Genomic DNA, 21589 nt, shown 5'->3' with positions numbered 1-21589 from the left:
GTAAGCAGAGAAGAGAATTCTGGAAATAAAACAGCTGAGTCAGGAGTCACTAGCCAGACACAGAGGAAGTAAGATGTAAAGGCAGAACTGAGAAAAGGTACCAAGCCATGTGGCCAAACATTAATAAGAATTGTGGGTTAGGGTGTTTGGCTATCTGATCACCAGACTAGGTCAGATCAGGCTTTCTCTCAACCATTGCCAGCAATCTACAGAGGATGCATCATTGTGGATTTCTGGGGACCTCTCCAGCACTCTGCCTATTCCTGTTCTCATGTGGTCTTCATTTATCATGGTCTGTTATTCCTTGTTATCCTTTTCTGTTCTTGATCCAGCTGGGATTTCCTGCTCCCTTAGCTTTCTTTCCCTCAAACCTTGCCCTTCATTACTCCCACTACACCCTAACAGTTGTGCTGGAACTCTCATCCAATAACTGATGGAAGTGGATGCAGAGATCCTCAGCCAGGCCCCACGTAGAGCTTCAGGTGTCCAATTGTTAAGAAAGAGGAGGGATTGTAAGAGCGTGACTTGTTGAGACCAAGACTGGAAAAAGCACAGGGAAAAATAGCCAAACGAATGGAAGCACATGAATTATGAACCAAAGGCTATGGAGCCCCCAGCTGGGTCAGGCCCTCTGGATAAGTGAGACAATTGAATAGCTTGAACTGTTTGGGAGGCATCCAGGCTGTGGGACTGGGACCTGTCCTTAGTGCATGAGCTGGCTGTTTGGAACCTTGGGCTTATGCAGGGACTTTGCTCAGCCTGGAAGGAGGGGCCTGGAACTGCCTGTACTGAATCCACCAGGTTTAAATGAAACACCAGGGGAGTCTTGGCCCTGGAGGAGATGGGAATGGAGGCGAGAGGATGGGGGGAAGGTGGGGGTGGGTTCAGGAGGGGGAGGACAGGGGAACCCATAGCTGATGTGTAAAATTAAAACACAAATATAATAATAAAATAAGGAATTATGGGTTAATTCAAGTGTGAGAGCTAGTCAATAGTTAGCCTGAGCTAAAGGCCAAGCAGTTTTAATTAATATAAGCCTCTGTGTGTTTACTTGGGTCCAAGCAGCCAGAGGACTGTGGGAGCTGGGCAGGACCAGGAAAACATCAGCTATAGTATAGGGCTTCGGATGTAGTTTAGTGCTGGAGAGTCTGCCTAGTAGACTGTCATTGCTCTCTAGGTTTGCAATGATGATGATAATGATGATGATGATGATGATGATGATGATGATGATAAGAAGTAATAGAATGTTCATGATAGGTCCTAAAGTCAACAGTGCACCCTATTATCATGAAAGCCATGGTGATTCTGTGAGGATACATAGAACAGAGCATGGAACCCTTTGATAAAGTTTAATTCTACTCCAAATGTGCTCAGAAGAAGACATGCAATTTGGACAATCCCTAATTTATAGGAACATCACCAGAGAACAGGACAAAATAAACCAGCTCAATTTGCTGCTATTTTTACAACTTAAACACAACCTGTTTCCTTGAGAACATCTAATGCTGATCTTCTTGTTGCCCTGAAAATGGCCTCAGCCATTCTCTCTTGTAATTGACTAATGTAAGTCAAAACACATCTGTGAAGGAAGAACAGAACAGAACCTTCCAAATTCCCACCATGTAACTGATGGCTACATTAATATCTTTCTCTGCATTTGGCTCAGAATAGCTTCCTTTTAACACTATAAACCCTGTGAAGGGATATGGAGAAACGGCTTGGGAATTAGGGCTCTCCACACAGCACAGTGTACCAGTCTTAATGTCTGTTTGCCTTTTCCAAGAATAAGTATCTGAGGGAAAATTAAGTTCTAAGTTGGGGCTACAATTTCAAATCCCAGAAAGGGCTCCTAGGAAGTTTGGCTTTCTTGTGACAATAGATTTCCTGATGAAGTACACAGTTCCCTAATTGAAAACAAACAAACAAACAAAAAACCTGGCCCAGCTTCATATGCTAAAATTTAACCCAATGTGAGGATCATGATGCTTGGTTTGGAAATGAGCATTTTAATAAGAGAAACATGAAATCCAATGCATGTTGGCAGGACAGCTCCCAAACCATTGTGAGAGCTGTCGTCCTGGTCCACAGATGAGCTCCACCATGCCACAACTGTACAATCTCCCACTGACACCTCAACAAAGCTGGAGCAGAAACAAAAAATCCAAATGCATTTGTGCCACCTTCTGCCTAGCTGGGGGCCATGAAAAACGAAGTAACATCCCCGCTATCCCAGCTCCCCAAACACGCTATAGAAAAGAGCTGTGGCTCAGCAGAACAACTCAGGTCTGTTTCCAAGCAAGTGGGTGAAGGAAGACAGGGAAACAGCAACTGTCAGATGGGAAAGGCAAGTCTCCAGATGCAAGGCAAATGTGATCAGACCAAGATAAAGATACATCAGGAAGTGGACTTTACAGCCCCTGAGTTGATGCTGCCTGATGTTTTAACAGGCACAGGAAGCTAGCAGTCCATAAACACACATTATACAGTAAGTTGTAGCTGCATGGACAATATGGATATCTATATTTCATAATAAGTAGTTTTCCTTACCCGCATGAATGCCTGGTGTGTCTTACATTTCTCTCCACTGCTGTACACTCGTATGCTCCCTGTGATTGTGTCAGAAGTGCCATTGGAGAAGAAGTAAAATCTCGATGGAGACTCTGCCTTTCTATGCATGTCCAAGCTCACGTTGTAAAACAAAGCTGTGCAAGCCGAGAAAGATCCGTGATCAGCATACGTGCTCAGGGCACTGAGATGTTAACAGTCATGCGTCATACTGGAAATACCTCAAGTTCATTCATTAGATTATTTTTTAAACAGTTAAACTGAAGTATGAAAGAGAAATAAAATGTACTTTCAAAACTTTTTTTAATAAAATAAAAAATAATTTAGCAACTTCAAGTTTTCATTACTAACATCTTCAGTTATTTGTCGTAGTCTTCCATGTAAGAATGTGTCAACCACACTACCAAAGTCACAACTAAGGATACAAGTCTTTGGAGTCACTTTTGTCTACACAGCACCTAGTGACGGAAGTGTAGACAGCACTCTGAGCTCCAGCATTGCTCAGGTTGAATCTATTTTGTGTGATTCAACGCTAACTCCAAATACAGTAAGATTCACTTATGTCTGTTTCTTATTGGAAGGCTTAATTTTAATCTTCCTATATAAAATGAAAACACAGGTCATAAGCCATATTTTTATAAAATGGTTTACAAAAAACAAAAACAAAAACAACACCTTCCTCTCAGTCGAATCACAATTATCCATCCTCTGACTTTACTGCTCACCATTTGACCCTCTAGAACTAGTCTGTGCAAAAGCAAAAACACACAGGCTTCCAACTATTCTAGTGGTTCAAAGGGTTGATTTCAAATCTGACATAGTAAATATTTACCTGAAAAAAGAAGATTCTCAGATTGGAAGAAAAAAATGGGGGATTTAAAAAGTCATAAAATCATCCAGGCAGATTATAGCAAGGAAGTAATCCCCATTTCCTGAATGTATGTGGGCTCTTTACAAAGTGAGTAAAGCCCAGTACTCCACTGAGTTGCCCTCACTGCATAGGAGTAATGATGTGTAAGTGAAATACTAGAGGATTTATATAGTGCCTGCATCATTCATTTATATTTTAAGAGCAACTTCATTTTCTGAAGGTATCTTACCCACTCATTTCAAGGCGAAATAAGCATAAACTCTGCATTGCTCTTACACTTATTTTCAAATAAACCTTTCAACTGTCATTTAACTTAGAAAATAAGTCCAAACCAATTGACTTTAAATTTTCAATAACTATAATTTAATAACCTAGAGAGCTGCAGTTGAAGTAGCCATCTATAGAGTTATCCCTTGAGTCCAAAGCAAAGGTAAAGGAAAAGAGGAAAATAAACGCCTATTCCATCAAGAGGCAGAACACAATGGAGGCAGAACACAATGGTTTCAAACAACCCTCCTGTGTGGATTGTTCTTACCAAGGAGTCATTTGATGACAATTATAAAGCATGTTTTAGAAGAACACTGTGACTATTTATGAGTTCCATATAGTTGTTATCAGATATTAAGAGAAATATCCAGTGCAATTAGTTTGGAAGAACAAGGAGCCAGCCATATCCATTCATGTGTATCATTCAGATAATCCATCAGCTTGTCTATGCTAATGTGTAATTCACTCTGGGTCACACTCCCCAGGTGCCAATAACCAGAGGAGGGTTTGCACATCTTCTTATTATTTCAGCTCTGCCCAGGGCTTTTCAAGAGCATTATTAAAAAGGAGTCTCATAAAGTACAGATGCTGGTTCATTCTGGCCATTACATAACGAACTTGTTCAGACTGGAACCTAAATTATACATACAAAGTTTGGCTCAATAAGCATTTGATGGCCTCTATGATCTTCATATAATATCAGCCTATAAGGTTATTGCACGATCAATTTCACAAATTACTAATATCCAAATTATGATAATTCCAGGTATATGTATAACTTACTGTATTCCACTTTTATTAGTAGCTATTCTAATATTATCTGTGTTAAATAGTTTCTATTAACTATTCTCTTGGATGATCCATATCAATGCTATATTCTATATGGGAGACAATTAGGAGTTCCCTATATGTAGAAAATGGGCACAGGTCTATATATATATTTCTCCAATTCTATTTTCCAGGTAAGCTTCTTTACCCAAATATGAAAGCATTTATTTTAAGAAAAATAACCTTGTGCTTCTTACTCCTTCCTACTTACATTAGCTCCAGGTTTTATGAGCTCAGTATGGCTGAAAGTGTAATTCAGTAGTGTAGCACCTGCCCAGAATCCCCAAGGCCCTCAGTTCCATCCTTATTACTTCTAGGAATGTAGTGACAGCAATAACAAATAGCGCCCTGTCAAGCTGAGGAGCTATGGCGTCGTCTTTTGGTTCTGAGGATTTCCCAGGTTAAGCAGAGAGGGTTCAACTTAAACTAATGCCGATGGTCCCTGGACTGCCTTTTGACATAAATGCTAAACCTTCCCTGTGCCCTGCCTACTAGTTAGAACAGAAGAACAAAAATAGACAGACAAAAGGTGCAAATCAAAAGATTTTGCTACTCTTCTCTGAAAAAGTGTCCAATGCTCACAGCATAAGCAATGAGGGCTCACAGTTGACTCCCAGGTTAAAGAGTGAGAACCCACTCCAGTGAGGCATTAGCTTGGTGGGGCGCACTTACTGATGTAGCCTGGGACCTCTTTGCCCTTATATGAGAAACAGAGAGTTAGATCCATGCACACAGAGGGAAGTCCATTCTCAATGCAGTCAAACTTCGTTCTATTTACTGACTCAGGATGGCTTAAAGATGCTTCAACAATCACTACAGGCCTTGTCCTAAGAAGGCAATAAAATTACTCATATTAATTACAGAATTGTTTCACCTTAAGACAATAATTACATTCCCAACAACCAAGCAATGACATTAAAATGCTTACACAGTAATATGTGGATACATGCTTGATTATATTTTGTGTACAGATCAAGAGTTTTCATTTAAATATATGAAACCATCAACTGCATCTGATGGTCTCTTTGCTTATCTCTAGGCAAGGCAAGAAAATTACCCCCAAATTTAATAATAAACCTTGAGGATACCTAAAGGGACATCAACAAGACCACTGCTTTTGAAACCTGCTCCCCACTGTCTACAATTAGGCCCGATTGTCAGTAAAGGGTGACACACATCGACCTCACCTTAGCAACACTGCAGAATCAGACCGAAAAGCACCAACCGCTACATCTGCAGGGGGAAAAAAAACAGCATAGATTAATGATCACCATTAGTTAAAGAGAATTACCTTGCAGCCACGAATGCTTAACTGCGTATCACCTTTTGACTGTATCAAAACACCATTTACAGAAAATTAACTGGAAAAGACAAGCTAGCATCCTCAGATCCATTCCCCCAAATGTCTGAATCTATTCACTCAGAAATAGTAGCAATCCTTTCACAAGAAAGTAAAGAAATTGCATGCTAGAGACTTGTGATATTACTGCCAAACAAAACGTAATGCTTTGAGTTAGAAACATTCATCTAGAAGGCTTTTAAAACAGATTTCTCCTTTCTTTTCATCACATGTTTGATTGATTTCTTAGGTACTTCCTTCTTTCTCAAGAACAAGGGCTCTAACATTAAGTCATGAACAGTGTAAAACTGATGAATTACTGGCTCATTTCAGGCCCAGCTTCAAACCTTAAAAATTTAGAAACACAATTACAAGTGACCTGAAGTCCTACACATTGGTTTTTCTATGTTCACAATAAAACAACATCCACAAAGGTACTTTCTTTAGTCCAGAAATTGGACACATTCTCTACTCACCAACATATCCATTGTTGTCTGCATCAATTTGTCCTGAGATAGATTGTCCAAACATCCTTAGTGACTCACTGATTTGAAGTCCTTCAATTCGCTAAAAAAAGAGGGGGGGGTAATTTTGAGAGAAAATAGTTATTGAATATCTAATATTTCCAAGATGTAAGCTTAGTTAAATAATGGATCTTCTGTAGCTTGCCCTAGCACAGTAACTCACAAAATACATTCTAGATAAACCAAACTCTTTAAGAGAGGCAAATTTTCTACATTGAAATAGAGCTGAAATCTATTTTGTTACTAAAAATTTATGTTGTGAAAAGGGCAACATTTTACAGTATAAATTTTAGTTTTTCCAAAACAATTCTTATTATGTCTTTGAATTTTTTCAAGTTCTGCATTTGCTTCCTTAATCAGCACAAACAAATAAACAAATTATTTGGGAAATAAGGTGTCTATTATTGTTTGCCAGTTACTACTATTCAGATTTATGAGAGCCTGCTGGTTTAGACAGATTGCTTATTAGCCTTAAAGAACATCCCCTATTATCAGTCTGTTCTATCTATTTCATTTCATGTCCAGACACTGAATTAGAAATACATGGTTGCTGTTCACATTGAGAAAACTCAGTATCTTTTACTTCACATGTCTCTAACTTCCCTATTAAATTTAGAGAGCCATTTACCCATCTAGCTAGTGAATCTTTGGAAAGACTTTTCTTCTCAGAATTTGAATGTATGCTTTGTTATGCACTGAAATGCTCTGGGTTTTCAAGATACAGAAGTGAAATGAGAGTTTTGTCATAAAATTGTATTAAGATGTTATCAGTTTAACTACTGTACACTGAAAGAAACATGGTCTAGCTCTGTGAGGCATGCAGCTTTAACTGCAGGAAAGTACAGCTGCTGTCCAAATGGGCATACTTGGAAAAGAATGGCCATTGCCTTAAGAAAACATAAGACATCTCACCCACACAGACATGAGTAAGTAATAAGGTAAAGACAAGAATCAAAATGGATTAGAACTCTATGGAAATAAATAGTTTAGAGAGAATCATTCTGAGAGTCACTTAAAATAGAATCATTTACTAATCTTATATAGTGAAATAAAATGTTAAGTACTTGAAAAAGAAAAGCAGTCCATTTTACCAGTCAAGTGACAAGGGTACATTAATCACCAATGCCTCTTTGAAAGACCGAATACCGTCTTACCTGTGAGTAGGTGGTTGAGATCCCATCTGCTCGGCCATTGTAAATGTAGATAGCACCTCGTAAATCATCTTCCTGTGGTGCACCAATAGCAATATCTGTTGGATTTAAACAGTAGAAAAATTAGAAAATCTTGATACCAAGAATGAACTTTGAAAATTAGTCTTCATGATCCTGAAGATGTATGATATAATATAAAAACGCCCTCTTACAAAGAAATTCAACCACTCTCTCCTGGAAAAAAATAAAACACTTACATCACAATGTTCAAGAGTATGCATAACAGCCTATGCACGGAAAATAATAGTGTGGATGGTTGTGAAGGACACTTTTTTAGAATGATTAGCTTGCAGGGGCTCCAGACATACCTCTGGATGCCCACCACAGCTCTGCTGTGCCCTGCTATTCTATGAATCCCCAGTGTTTAATACGTGTCTTGGTTTCTCCACTCACTGGATGAGAACACAACAAGATGCATGTTTAGTATGATAGGATAAAATATATCAACTGCATAGAACAGCATCTGGCATGTTATAATAAGATATTGTATGACCTTAGTTTTGAGCTTCTAGACTTTTCTATTCCTTTAAAATGACTTCTGGATCAATTCTTCTTCCAGTGATATTAGGGATGCACACATATGACAAATAGGATTTCAGAAAATACCTTGTTTGGAAAAATAATGACAGAATGAATTTACTGTAGTTCTTATTGGATTATGACACTGGGAAAAGAAGTTGATCACATGTGAAAAAAAAAAAAAAAAACAAGAGTAACAGACATGCTGATTAATCTCATTGCTTAAGTGATGCAAATACATGTAACATGAAGGAGAAAAATAACATTCCATAGCTGCAAGATCACTTCATTGTTAAGCCACATGACTCTATGTAGGTATATTAATATATCCATTAATGTGCAATGTTTTTAATTATTTTGACTGTAATCTAAAGAATAGAAAGTTTATTCTTATGATATCACTTACTATTGTCTGGATTGTTTTTCACAATCACAGTGGTAATTCTGACTGCTTTTTAATACAAACTGTATTTTAATCATCAATGATAATATCAAGAAGACACAATTCTAAACCATGAAAATAAATATTAAGAACTTAGTTGCTAAATTATAGGAAATTGCTGCCCTCTGGGAAATTGCACACTCTCCTCTCACACATATTCATCATATGTGTACAGTTTTATCTGATCAATTAACTCTCAGTAATACACTGAGAGAGGCTGTTCATTGAGGCAGGTATCTCTATAGCAAGGCTGACATCCAGGCAGCATACATGGTTAAGACAGTGCCATTTATTTAATCATGGAAATGCTTCAGTATCAGTTGGTGGATAGCCACTGCCTGGATTCTCACACATGTCCCTCAGCACTGCTGTCTGTGACTCTCTGGGACTCTTCCAAATCCAATAGCCAAGCAGCATCCAGACAGGATGTTCCTGGAATTACCAGGGTCACCAAAATGTGCTCCAGATTTGGAACCAGACTAAGTTGGGTTTGGTCAGTTTCTCGATTGTACTGGTAGTTAAATGTCATTTTCCAATGATATATACTGTTCGTATTTTCTTTCCAAAATCAGTATCCTTTTTAAAATAGAAAAGTGATGGATATCGCAGTTTGATAGACATCATTTTAGAGATGTGTAAATAATTATGCTACTTACAAATAATGGTATCTTTAGAATCAATAAAATGTTTTGACTATCACTCTCTAATTAACCATGGTAAGGATCAATAACTGGCAATTATAACTGACATAACACCTATTAAAAACAAGACAGCAGACCATTCTGGCTCCATTTTCAATAGAAAGGTGAAGAGCACAACACTACAATCACGGTCTCTCCCTTGAATGTGGAAATCGAGTGCAAACTTTGAGAGTTGTAATGACCTTCAAAGCCATCATTGTCAATGTCACCAAGACTTGCTATGGATTCCCCAAATCTTGCGGCATATTTGTCGCTTCCAATGAGCGCTGCTTCCATTTCGTCCATTACAGCTCCCTGGATAGAAATGGGAAGAGAGGTGTCATTATAAAAGCCCCTGACAGCTTCACACATGATCCACTGCTGTAATTGGATATGGATTTCTTCTAATGCGTCAAACCACAGATGGAGCTTTAGTACACACATCTCAGTTCAATTCAATAAATATTTATTAAGTCAACACATATAATAGCATGATTAGAGCTCAGAGGACATGGGAAATTGTCTAACTCATGATCCCTAGCTTTGAAAACCCAATAAATCATTTTGATAATTCAATTTAACAAATATTTATTGAGCTCTTGCTAAAGACAATGCCCTGTGCAGAGCAAGCAGGTGAAGGGGGTCAAGGAGGAGTGAATCTAAAACACTGTTTCCTCCAGGAACCATGGCTACAAGGAGGACTTAAACATAAGCATGTACATGACTTACATGTACAAATCACTTCACACTAATGAGAAGACAGGAAAATAATTCTAAGTGAAGCAAAGGAGAAATTCCACTAAGGAACAGGAAGGAGAGATGACCTGAGAGAGTCTTCAGCAAGTGTCCATTGCAAGGTGGCTATTGCAAGGAAGGTGTAGTTTTGATATGCAGATAAAGTGATCAGCAAAACACATATAAGAGGTATACATAATGAAAAAGTCAACAAAAGACAAATTGTTATCTTACAGTATATAGCAATTTGATTAAAAGGGAAATTTACTCTTTTTGAAGTGAACAATAGGAAGCCATGTGAGGTCTCTGAGATAAAGAGTGACATTATTTAAGCTGGCCTTTGGAATCTCTGAAGTTGAAGGTGAGTTGTTTTATATATATATAAAATATATAATATATATATGATAAGCTAATGATGCTGTGATAATGAGCTCTGATCATTTCAACCCCATGTTTTAAAAACAAATCCTACGTGCTACTTATAGATCTCATCTTCTTCCCAGGCACAACCATTCTTCATTCCACAAACACACATTCTATGCTTTGCCAAGTGTCTTTCGTCTTTTCTTGCATAATGAGAAATTCATATTTTTCTCTCTCAAATACTACTTCTTTCTTGAAATATTTTTGGCCCAAAGTAAATCATGCCTACTTTTCATGTACTTATCACCTGCCATTTACCATTTTGTACTCCAATAGCCCCTCCATGACTGGCATCTCACCCAATCCTGAAGTTTGGGAGGGGGGCCACAACTGGGATTATTTTCAGCTTTTTTCATACTATGTTCCATTCTAGACTCTCACTAAGGGCCACATTTTTCTAAATGAATTAAAAATTTGAATTTATCTCTATAGATACAATCACTCGAATCCCCATGGCATGGGATTAAATCTAAAGACTGAGGGATGAAATGGAGTAGCTCCTCAGTAGAGGACTAAAAGGAAAGGAGGCAGGGCTTCAGAGAAGACAAATGATGTATAACCTCAAGACAATGCTGTTTTAGGAGAGCTTGAGAGAAGTGAGTGGTGATTGCTCTTGTTCAAGTATTCTACAGTCATTGAGAATGGCAAGCGAGTACTCACTGGGGACCCCTGAGAGCTATTTAGTAGATTAGGTCGAGACCCAGTCATTTAAGTGATCTTCTTTCTTTCAGTTCATTGAAAATAATTCCTGGAGTGCCTGCCTGTCTAGGACTTCTATGAGCCATGAAAATAAATAAATAAATAAATAAATAAGCAAGGGTAAACAAAACAGATGATTCCTCTCCCTTGCAAGCACAGGCAAGAACACGTAAAGAAAATATTATGCTTCTTAGTGTCTAGTGCCATTTCAGAGAGTTTAGAAATTGGTTAAATGTGAAGAGAGGGAGAGAAATCCACACTACAGGATTTAAAAATGGAAACCGATTACTAAACTGATCCCAGCATCCAGCAGCAGTGCTTCTGAGTAAGTCAGAGGCAAGGGAAGAGGGTAGCCTAGTGGGCAGGCTCTTCCTTTGTTCTCTGAACATCTCTTTCATCTGTTTTCATAGTTGGATGACCTAAGATTTCAGTGTGTGTGTGGCGGGGGTGTTCCTTTACTTTCCAGGTGGTTTTTACTGATAAACTATTTTTCTAAACTTCCTTGTTAAGAGAAACCTATCAGATATTTGTCACAAGGGACAAGTGAGAGATACTTGCTGAATAAGGATCTAGTAAATACAAGGAAGCCACACAATGGATAAGTGTGGAACGTGTGGTACACCATTGTTTTCTGAGAGATCACTGTCCAGATGATAATATGCCCTTTCTATAATAAATTTTAGTTTAGGAAATCTCTGCATATATAACTTCTCTAGTCTAGACTTAGACTTAGACTAGAATCCTTATAAGACTGGAATGTAGCTAGATTATTCCTGTGTCCATCCGGCTCCCACAGCCGCTCAGACCCAATTAAACACACAGAGACTTATATTACTTATAAACTGTATGCCCACGGCTCAGACTTCTTGTTATCTAGTTCTTGTATCTTAAATTAATCCATTTCTATTAATCTATAAATTGCCACATGGCTCGTGGCTTACTGGTATCTTAACATCTGCTTTTCATGGTAGCAGCTAGCAGCATCTCCTCACTCAGCCCTCCTGTTCCCAGAATTCTCCTCTCTGTTTGTCCTGCCTATACTATACTTCCTGCCTGGCTACTGGCCAATTAGTGCTTTATTTATCAATCAACCATTCACAGCATACAGAACATCCCACAACACTGGAAACCTTCTCTTTTGTGTTGTATAGAGTTTAGTTTGATGTTTGAAATGAGAACTTATCAGATTCTCTGAAATTTTTGTCAGTAAAAGTTGCAAACACACTTTGCTAAATCTCAACTAAAGGATGGTGTGTCCCAAGACATGAAGCCTGATCTTATTTTCAAACCAAAGGAGCAAAGAAGATGCCACTAAGTATCTGATCTTTGATTGATTTAATGGCAAGAAGCAGAGCTGTTCAGAGAAGGCCAAAACTCTAGAGATTGAATCAAGGCACCTGTTTCCACTACAAATGCTGCTCATGACTTGAAGCAGAACAATAGTCAGTAATTATCTAATTGAACAATGTATGCACTTCAGAATAAATGATGCCAGTCTCATACTATTTTCAGGATATAATCCAAATGAACTGTGCAATAATATTTTATCAGTGAACCTTATTTCTGTTTGCAAGTCAAGAAATTAAAAACATTGAATGCTTTATCTATTGCTAATAACAAACATTTTATAATTTGCTAAATTATATAGGGACCATAATTAATTGAGGTATATAAAAAATCTATTTTGGAGGATTTACACAAACCATTTTTCTAAATTATATTTTTACCAAAATTAAACTAAAGGAAATTTCAGTTACTAGAGTGGACCCATACAAGCAGTGTGCAGAAATTCCATCATGCTCTAAGTTTCATATTTCTGGAACAGCTGCTCACTGTCATGCTCTGTTTCATTTTCAGAGCATGAGTACAGCAGTAGAAGTTTCTCTTCAGTCTATCACATAAGCTTAAGACTCTATATTTGACCTGGCAAGATTGCTCAGTGCATAAAAGTGCCTCCTGTACAAGTCTCTTGACCTGAGCTGGATCCCAGAAACAAGAAGTAAGAGAGGACGATTGCCTTTGACCTTTACACATGCACCGTGGTGTGCATAGCATGCATGTACATGTATCATGCACTTGCACACCACACATACACACACAAAAAAATTCAAAAGTAATTCATAGTCTCAGAAATCTGAAGTAAGAGCAGTTCCAGCCTGAATTATAATTCATAAATGACTTCCAGTTTGTAGCCTCTCAGACATACCAAGCCGGAGTTGATGTACACGAATACTCTCCCTTCCTCTCTGATGGTGCTCTGCATGGGAGCCCCCACAAGGAGATCAGAGAAGCCATCTGCGTTGAGGTCCACCGCACAGATAGAAGCTCCAAAGTACGAGCCAAGCTGTTCCAAAATAAAGTACATGCGCAGTGAGAGCGTACAGCGTTGTCCACAGAAGCCCTCAGTGACCCCAAAGGCAGAGACATATTTACCTTTTTACCTTTCATTTCATGTACGATGGTCAGTTCCCTTTCATCAATGCTGAATATATATGCCTGCAATTGGGGAAAGAATTTAAAAACATTTACTTTCTTACCATTAAAAAATACTTAATTTGTTTAATTGAAACATCAATTTATATAATACATAATTGGACAGATATAAAGATATTTAATGCTTAATAAAATTGTTACTGCTACAAATTTTAAGGGTGATATGAAAAGATTCATATTAATAAGCCTGGTTTGCAACACTTGGTTTGTAACACTATCCTCCGAGGAACTAACTTTTGGATTCTACAGAAAAGGCACAGAAAAAGGTTTACCCAAAAAATGGAGTGTCCAATGTTCATATGGCAATGCAGAAAAATATAGAACTAGAATTATTCCATTCTTTTTAGTTTTATTATGCAGCGTTACCTGTCTCAACTGCCTTTTGCTAAAAAATAACCAGTATATGCATTCTTTGGGCATCTATAGATAATTATACTTTATAAGCAATTTACTCATAGCAAGGCCCCATTTAAGTTATACAATTCCCTTTAAAGGTTTTCAACTTAATTTCTTTGAGAGCTATGAATATATTTTACATAAATTCAATCGATGCAATACATTATTCATCATTTTAATCTTATAATCGTTAAAATGTTTACAGGTTCCCTTTAATGCCTAACTCTCTTATGTAATCCATTCAAGACTCTGTGAAGAAATAAAGAGAAAAAATTGTAAGTCTTACTTTTCCTATCTGTTCGTGTTGAGGGGCTCCTCCCACAATTTCAGTAGTATGTAGACTTCGAAAATGACCAGCCCCAACTGAGTAGCCTTCATAAAAGGAGAGAAATATATGAGACTCTTCATTCACAACAGGCATGTGCTTTTCTAACTCTTTGCATAAAGGAAAATAAAACTGAATCCAAAATGATCACTTTAGGTAGAGCCTCATAAACACTTATATTAATTTAACATAGTCATTTAAAGCAAGTTTAACATCTATATTATAAGAACAATGATGTAGGTTTGCATTTCCAAGGTCTCAACATTGAAAATATGACCTTGACACCTGGCCTGTTATTCCCTGTGCAATATGATGAGCAACCGGCTTCCAGTATTCCAGCTGCAACATCCAACCCAAAACTGTTGGATGACAAAAGCTTGTAAATGACAATTGTTCCAGATTTCATTTTTCTACTTATGGACTTTACATAAAAATGCTTTAAGACGCTCTTCAATCACAGATAAGGAAATGTCATATGTGTTCTGTTGGAATGATAATAAAGAGACTACTTGTTTATTAGTGCCCTTTCTGAGCACAAAATGTTCACATTTAAAGCAACTAAGGGTTAAACAAACCTATGCTTTGTAAGAACCTACAGAATACATGTATTTTATTGTAAAGGGAAACAATGCCATACAATTTGCATTTTACAGGAATATAGGTGATAAAATATGATTCTTTTGACTTGTGAAATAACAATAATGAGGAGAAGGGAGAAAAGGACAATCAAAATGATTAAACTCTGAGAAACAATCCATATCTTTACAAACTAAAATAATTTTCTATAAGGAAAAGTTGGAAGAACAATCTTAGAATATACTTCATAATGCTCTCCCTTATCTAGAATGCTATTTTACGTTCCATTGGTTTTCATTTGATAATCTAAGAATTTATGTGTATGTATTCATAGACATGTATTTAAGGGACTGAACTAATACAGTTCATTTAAAACCTTCCCTGGGACCCAGGGACACACATCTTGAATTCCAGCACTCAGGAGGCAAAGGCAGGGAGATCTCTGTGAGAGTTCCAGACCACCCAGGACTACATAGTAAGACTCTGTTTAAGGAGGGTATGGGGGCCTTCGACAGTGAGCATTCAACAATTCCCATATAAAAAACATAGTGGTGATGACTGGAGTCAACTATGTCAGTATAAGATAATGAGTTAATGAAAACATAATTGCTTTATGCTTAACTAAGAGAATTTCCGATATGTCTAATTGCTACTGGGCAATGTGATGTTCAGAGCAGCATGTAAAATTTCTAAGGCACAGATAATTTGAGTTTCTCAAATTTTTACAGTACCTAAGTAACTTCCAAATTTTACTTGATTTTGTCTGTCTACAAATGCCTTGTATGTGTTTGTAGTTATATTGTAGACAAAGACGGAACCAGTCCAGTAAGACGATCCTGGAGCGCCCATCACAATTAAATCCTGTAAAAGAAAACTCATCATCATTTGAAAGTTAAATCTCACCACCCCAAACCTCTCAAAAAAAAAAAAAAAAAACAAAAAAAAAAAAACCACAACATTCTAGGCAAATTGTCAGGAAATACATTTTACATGAAGCTACTAAATGGAAACATTTAATTCATTTAAAGCGAGATTTTTAAAAGCCAGAATCGCTAAAAGTAGAATTGTAGAGAAGAAATTCTAGAGCTCTCTCCACACATCAGTTGGTTTCAAAGACCAAAGGTAGGAAGGGCCATTGAACAATAGAGTAAGCTTTGGGGACAAAGGCAATGTGGGTCAGCAAAAGACAATTATCAGTGTGTAATTCATTAGGGTTCATTACCAGGATAATCGTGTGTACCAGAGATTTAACGGGGGCTTCATTTATTTCAATTTGCAAAAATCACTGAATAGTGTCCCTAACAATTTCAGCTCAGATAATAAAAAAGCTAGTGAAATTTAGGCCATATTTTATTGTAACTAGGAAGGAGAGAGGAAGAGAGCAGGCCCTTGTCTTTGTTGTATGACAACTTACAGCAATCAACCCTAATTAAAACATAGTCTATTCTCTAAGTAATTCTGAACTTTGAATACAGTCACTTCAATGGACTAAATAAGGAAGTGCTATCGGCATTTGTAAATATGTTACCATGTATAGAAGCAGTTAACCCAAACAATACAGTCTTATCTCCACAAAGTATGAAAACGTTCATAAAATTGTATGGATTTCTGAGAGAACCCAAACATTTACTATTTATTATTATTTAACCTGAGGTATGGATATAATTGTGACCTCACATATAATACTCTAGAGTTTTAGATAATAAGTGTTTAGGATTTTATCTGATTTTCATGGGTATTATTAAGCTGTTAACCCTCACTACTATCATAATTATAATGAAAACTAGACTCATGTATTTCTTTCACCCTTGATTAATAATTAAGAACAATATACTGGGTAGATACTTCCAGTTCTTAAGTTAACAAAATGAATAACTAGCTTTTTAGGTATCTATTAAATTCTTAATAGAGGTGATAATGTTTAGTGTGAATTTTAGTTGTCTTGTGTAGTATTAGTCATTTACAAATTCATTTTCTAAAATTATATGTGGAAAATCAAATGGGATAAATAAGGTGATAATAGTCTACAGCTTCAGAGATATTACTTAAATGTTACTCAGTGTTGACCCCCAATCTACTATAAGTGTAGAGAACCATTGGAATTAAGCTTTGATACATGTACAATACCTGGAGCTAATATTGGGCTGTTACCTGTGTATAAAAACTAGATATTCCAGCTTGACACGCTGCAAATTTTTCTCCAAATTTTCTCACAAAATCTAAAATAAAATGTACAATATTGGTTTAGACAAATTTGGAATATACATTTTTTTGAGACAGAGTTTGACTGTGCAGCCCAGGCTGGCCTTGAACCAAAGACCCTTCTCATCCAGTCTTCTAATTTTTCAGGATTAATTTTCTTTTTTCTTTCTTTCTTTCTTTTTTTTTTTTTTAAAGATTTATTATGTATTCAGTGTTCTGTCTGCAGGCCAGAAGAGGGCGCCAGATCTCATTACAGATGATTGGGAGCTACCATGTGGTTGCTGGGAGTTGAACTCAGGACCTCTGGGAGAACTGTCAGTGCTCTTAACCACTGAGCCATCTCTCCAGCCCCAGAATTAATTTTCATGATAATGATCTCATCCTCTGTAATTAATTTTTTTCTCAGAGATCTTCACAAACATGACTCTTTAGATCTATATTTTGCACTTCACTTTTGAAAGTGATAATAAAAATGTCATAATTTTTACACCATTCAACTCTCCTCTATTAACCTCCAAATTATCATCATGAATCACAAGCAAAGACATTTCTCCCCCTGCTTCTTCATCACAGGAAGGGTTTGCAAGATGTACTCAAAATTAAAAAAAAAAAAAAAAAATCAATGAGTGGGAACCTAAGAAGTTCTGGCTTTGAGTTCCCAGTTCCCCAAGTAAATACACATACTGGACGTACACAACACTCACGTGGTAGAATGTTTACTCACTCAAGCAACTTAATAGACCTGTCTTCACGGTGGCGTTTTGTCTGTAGGTAGTAAAAACAATGGCAAACTACCCTCTTGGCAAACTCCTACAACAAGCTGTAACATTAACTGTAAGGGTCATGCTGTGCCTTACACTGCTAGACTCACTCACCCCACAAAACTGTAACTGAGTCCTGTGGCAGACACTCCTCATCCCACTCCCGCCTCCCACCTCCCCCAAACCACTTTGCTGTTCTGTTTCTCGGTATTTGGTGTTTTTAGATTTCACACCTAAGTGTTTTTATGTGCTCTTTTCTGTGCCTGGCTTGTGGTGCTCTCCATATTCACCTGCAGGGTCCCAAATGGCAGGGTGGCATTCTATCGTATGTATATACACATACATACCTCACCCACGAATCCTTTTCTCTCAGACTATTTAGGGTCTCCTGAGTTAGGGCTTCTATCTTCATTACTTAGAGACTTCCATAGACATTCACAATGTTGCATTGTTTTGTACTTACACCATCTTTGCTAACACCTAACTTCTCATCTTTTTGGTAAATAGCCATTCTAACAGATGAGAAGCAATCTTGCTGGATTTGATTTACATTCCCTGATGAGTAGTAACACCAACCTCCCTTTATATACCTATTGGCCATTTTTCTGCTTTCATTGGAAAGAAAGGATTTTGGAAAGAAAAGTTTTACTGACTTTTAATCAGGTTATTGGCTTCATGGTATCTCTTCGGTGATATATATAATATATATATATATATATCTCCATATCTGGGAATGTTTGCAAATGCCTTGCCATTTCCCCAGCTTATCATTGTTATCTCTCCACTCCACTGATGGCTTCCTGGGCTGTACAGAAGCTTTGCCACCTGCTCTCCTGCCACTTGTCTCTCCTTTCGTGGCTAGTGCTTTTGCTGTGACCCCCGAGAAGCCATTGACTAGCCCAATATCAAGGAGCTTGCTCTTTCTGTTACTCGCCAGGGGTTCTATTGCTGGAGGTTTCACATTTAAGTGCCCTTCCACTTTCAGTTCCCTTGTGTGTATAATGTAAGATAAGAACCCAATTCTACTCTTTTGCAGGTGGATATTCAATTGTCTCACATTAGTTTACTGAGGAGACTATCCCTTCTTTCTAGTTTTGCCTCATGAAAGACTAAAGACCCATGTGGACTTGTAGGGTCTCTTACTGCAAAGCCCTGTGAATAGATGTTTTTGGAGTTTCCTGAGGGGACGCAATCTTCCTTCTCCTGAAGTTCTTTCATTTACAAGCCTCCATGAAAAGAAAAATCAGAACCATGTCTTCCTTTTGACAAATTACTGCACTGGTGTATAAGCAATCCCTGCCATGGTTTTTCACTCCTTTAGAAATTTCCTTGACTTGAGCCTTTGTTTTACAAATTTTGGTATGCTATGTTTATATAATCTTGACTTTTAAAAGTATATAGCAAGATATATCTTAGCAAAATTAACTCCTGCCTGGAAATTTTTAAATATGTAAAACAAAACTATTAGGCAAAGGGGGAATAATAAATATATAGAAATCCTGACTGAACTTAATTTCGATTGAGAACTTAATATTCATCATTTATCTTCTTGCATTCAAAGGTAAAATACAAATATTTATTACTCAGACTTCTCCATTACATCAGAATCCAGACATGAGTTCAGTTTGTTTTTTGTTTTTGTTTTTCAAGACAGGATTTCTCTGTGTAGTTTTGTGCCTTTCCTGGATCTTGCTCTGTAAACGGGCTAACCTTGAACTCAATGAGATCTGCCTGCCTCTGCCTCCTGAGTGCTGGGATTAAAGGTGTAGGCCACCACTGCCTGGCCCAGAATCCAGATCTTAAAATTACCAGAATGGGTAAGTTTTAATGTGTTCAAACTTTTGACAGTTAATTAAAATTATCTTGGGATGATAAAGGAGATGGTAAGAGCATTTTTTATCATTAGAAAGAATTGGCATTCATACATAATTTTGGTATTCTAAAGAGAGTTTTAGAGTTCTTGATTGTTACAGATAAAATCTTAGATGCTACTGACATCTGTCCCTAACTCTGTTTGTATCCTAGTTCTGCATGTAAAATGCCAACAGCAAAGATCTCCATTGAGACAGCATTTTCGAAGGTTATAGCAGTTGTTCTCAACCTTCCTAAAGCTGTGACCTTTAATATAATTTCACATGTTGTGGTGACCCACAACATGAAATTATTTTCATTGCTACTTCGTAACTGTAATTTTGCTATTGTTATGAATTGTAATGTAAATACTTGACATGCAGATGGTCTTAGGTGACCCCTTTGTAAGGGGTCATTTGAGCCCCAAAGTGGTCACAACCCCTTGCTTTAGACACTAATACTTGACATCTTCAAGGAATACTTATGAGCTTCTGGAAAGAGAAGTGAGAAGGCTTTGCTTATATTAATGCCTTGAATCCTTTTAAAGACTCCTTAGAAGCTATTAGAAAAACAGGAAATACAGTCATTTTCATTCTAAGAGGAATTTTCTATGTAATTTCATGATTTTAAGGATCTTATGCTTCCCAGGCATTAGAAAGGCTTATAGTTATTTGAAAATAAATTTAGTATAAAAATGGATAATTATGAACTAGCTTCCACAGTTACCAAAATGAACTTTTAAGGTTGCTTTTCAAAAGCTCAGAGTGCTCATATAGGGCATTGCAACTGTAGTGGGTAAACAAGAGAAGGATGCTTTATGTTAAGCAATGGCCATATCAAAGATCTTCTTCCTCTGTTAGCAGGCAAAAATGAAAATGCAAAGAAGTGTTAACTGAAAGCCTTTGTTTGCTTTGAAGAAACAGCCTGCCTCCAACTTAGACTTAACTCCATCTTATGGTAAAGACAAACTAGGTTCATTCTTGTGTATGATTAAACCTCTGTTTCTCAAGGATTGGACTGTGTCCCACCTGTATCCTTAACTACAAATGCTTCTGTAATGCCTCTTCCAGGAAGTGGCAATCATGTCTTTGTTTCAAAAAATTGTTTATAATCATCTCACAATGCTACCTTAGTTTCAAAGGGGCTGTTATGACTATCTTTTATGACTGACTACCTGTTCTTATGACCACCCTGCAATCATGTCTTTGTTTCAGGAGGTCATTAAGACTAACTTGTTAAGTTCTGCTCCTATAACCCCACCTGTTTTGCCTGCCAAAACCACATTTGGAAACCCCTTATCCCTGAGCTATAAAAGCCTGTCTTCCTCACATCTACTGCTGACCTCTGGAACCCGTCTTAGGGGAAAGCAACCTTTGTATACAAATACAAAAGCTTGCTTTAATTCCTTGTTTAGATTAATTTGGCCATAACAATCTGGGTCAATGGTCTTTCTTCTCCCATTTTTGGGATTAACAGAGACTCTCCATCTAGCTGCTTCATGTGACACCTACCTTGGTAACATGGGGCCATCCTTTTACTCAGTTCTGTTCGCAAATCAGGAGGCATCCCATAGCAAATACCAATGGGGAGCTTATTATCATTCTTCATGTAAAATATATTTTTCCACCTATGCCCACAAGTCTGAATAAAACAAAAGTAAAACAAATATGTGAAAATCACACCTCGAATGTCTGATTCCAGGATCTTGATGGGTGGACCCACTTCAATACCTACCACAATAGATCCATTTTCACCTGGCTGTCTGGAAAGTGATACCCCCAACCACTGATTATCTCTCTCTTCCAAGCATGTCTTTCCACAGGGCTCTCCAATGGGGCTACCTGCAGAATTTAGAAATATGCTTATCGTCAGTTTTGTTCTA

The 21589-nt window shown here is 37.3% G+C and overlaps 1 protein-coding gene across 1 annotated transcript in view; it reads right to left on the bottom strand.

Moving 5' to 3' along the window:
* Window positions 1–21589, bottom strand: part of Itga4 (integrin subunit alpha 4) — an 80626-nt gene that overhangs the window by 41659 nt on the left and 17378 nt on the right. The window contains exons 3-15 of the mRNA XM_036185056.1: window positions 21442–21548; window positions 21219–21348; window positions 17045–17112; window positions 15625–15754; window positions 14279–14364; window positions 13537–13599; window positions 13310–13447; window positions 9450–9561; window positions 7549–7643; window positions 6347–6437; window positions 5719–5764; window positions 5204–5358; window positions 2548–2702 (exon numbers count right to left, since the gene is read on the bottom strand). Coding sequence (XP_036040949.1) covers window positions 2548–2702; window positions 5204–5358; window positions 5719–5764; window positions 6347–6437; window positions 7549–7643; window positions 9450–9561; window positions 13310–13447; window positions 13537–13599; window positions 14279–14364; window positions 15625–15754; window positions 17045–17112; window positions 21219–21348; window positions 21442–21548 — 1376 coding nt within the window. The remainder of the gene's footprint in view (window positions 1–2547; window positions 2703–5203; window positions 5359–5718; window positions 5765–6346; window positions 6438–7548; window positions 7644–9449; window positions 9562–13309; window positions 13448–13536; window positions 13600–14278; window positions 14365–15624; window positions 15755–17044; window positions 17113–21218; window positions 21349–21441; window positions 21549–21589) is intronic.

This window comes from Onychomys torridus, chromosome 4 (genome assembly GCF_903995425.1).
Source record: "Onychomys torridus chromosome 4, mOncTor1.1, whole genome shotgun sequence".
Lineage (NCBI taxonomy): Eukaryota > Metazoa > Chordata > Mammalia > Rodentia > Cricetidae > Onychomys > Onychomys torridus.
The sequence above is the reverse complement of the archived record's forward strand: the minus strand, read 5'-3'. Positions and strand labels throughout refer to the sequence as shown.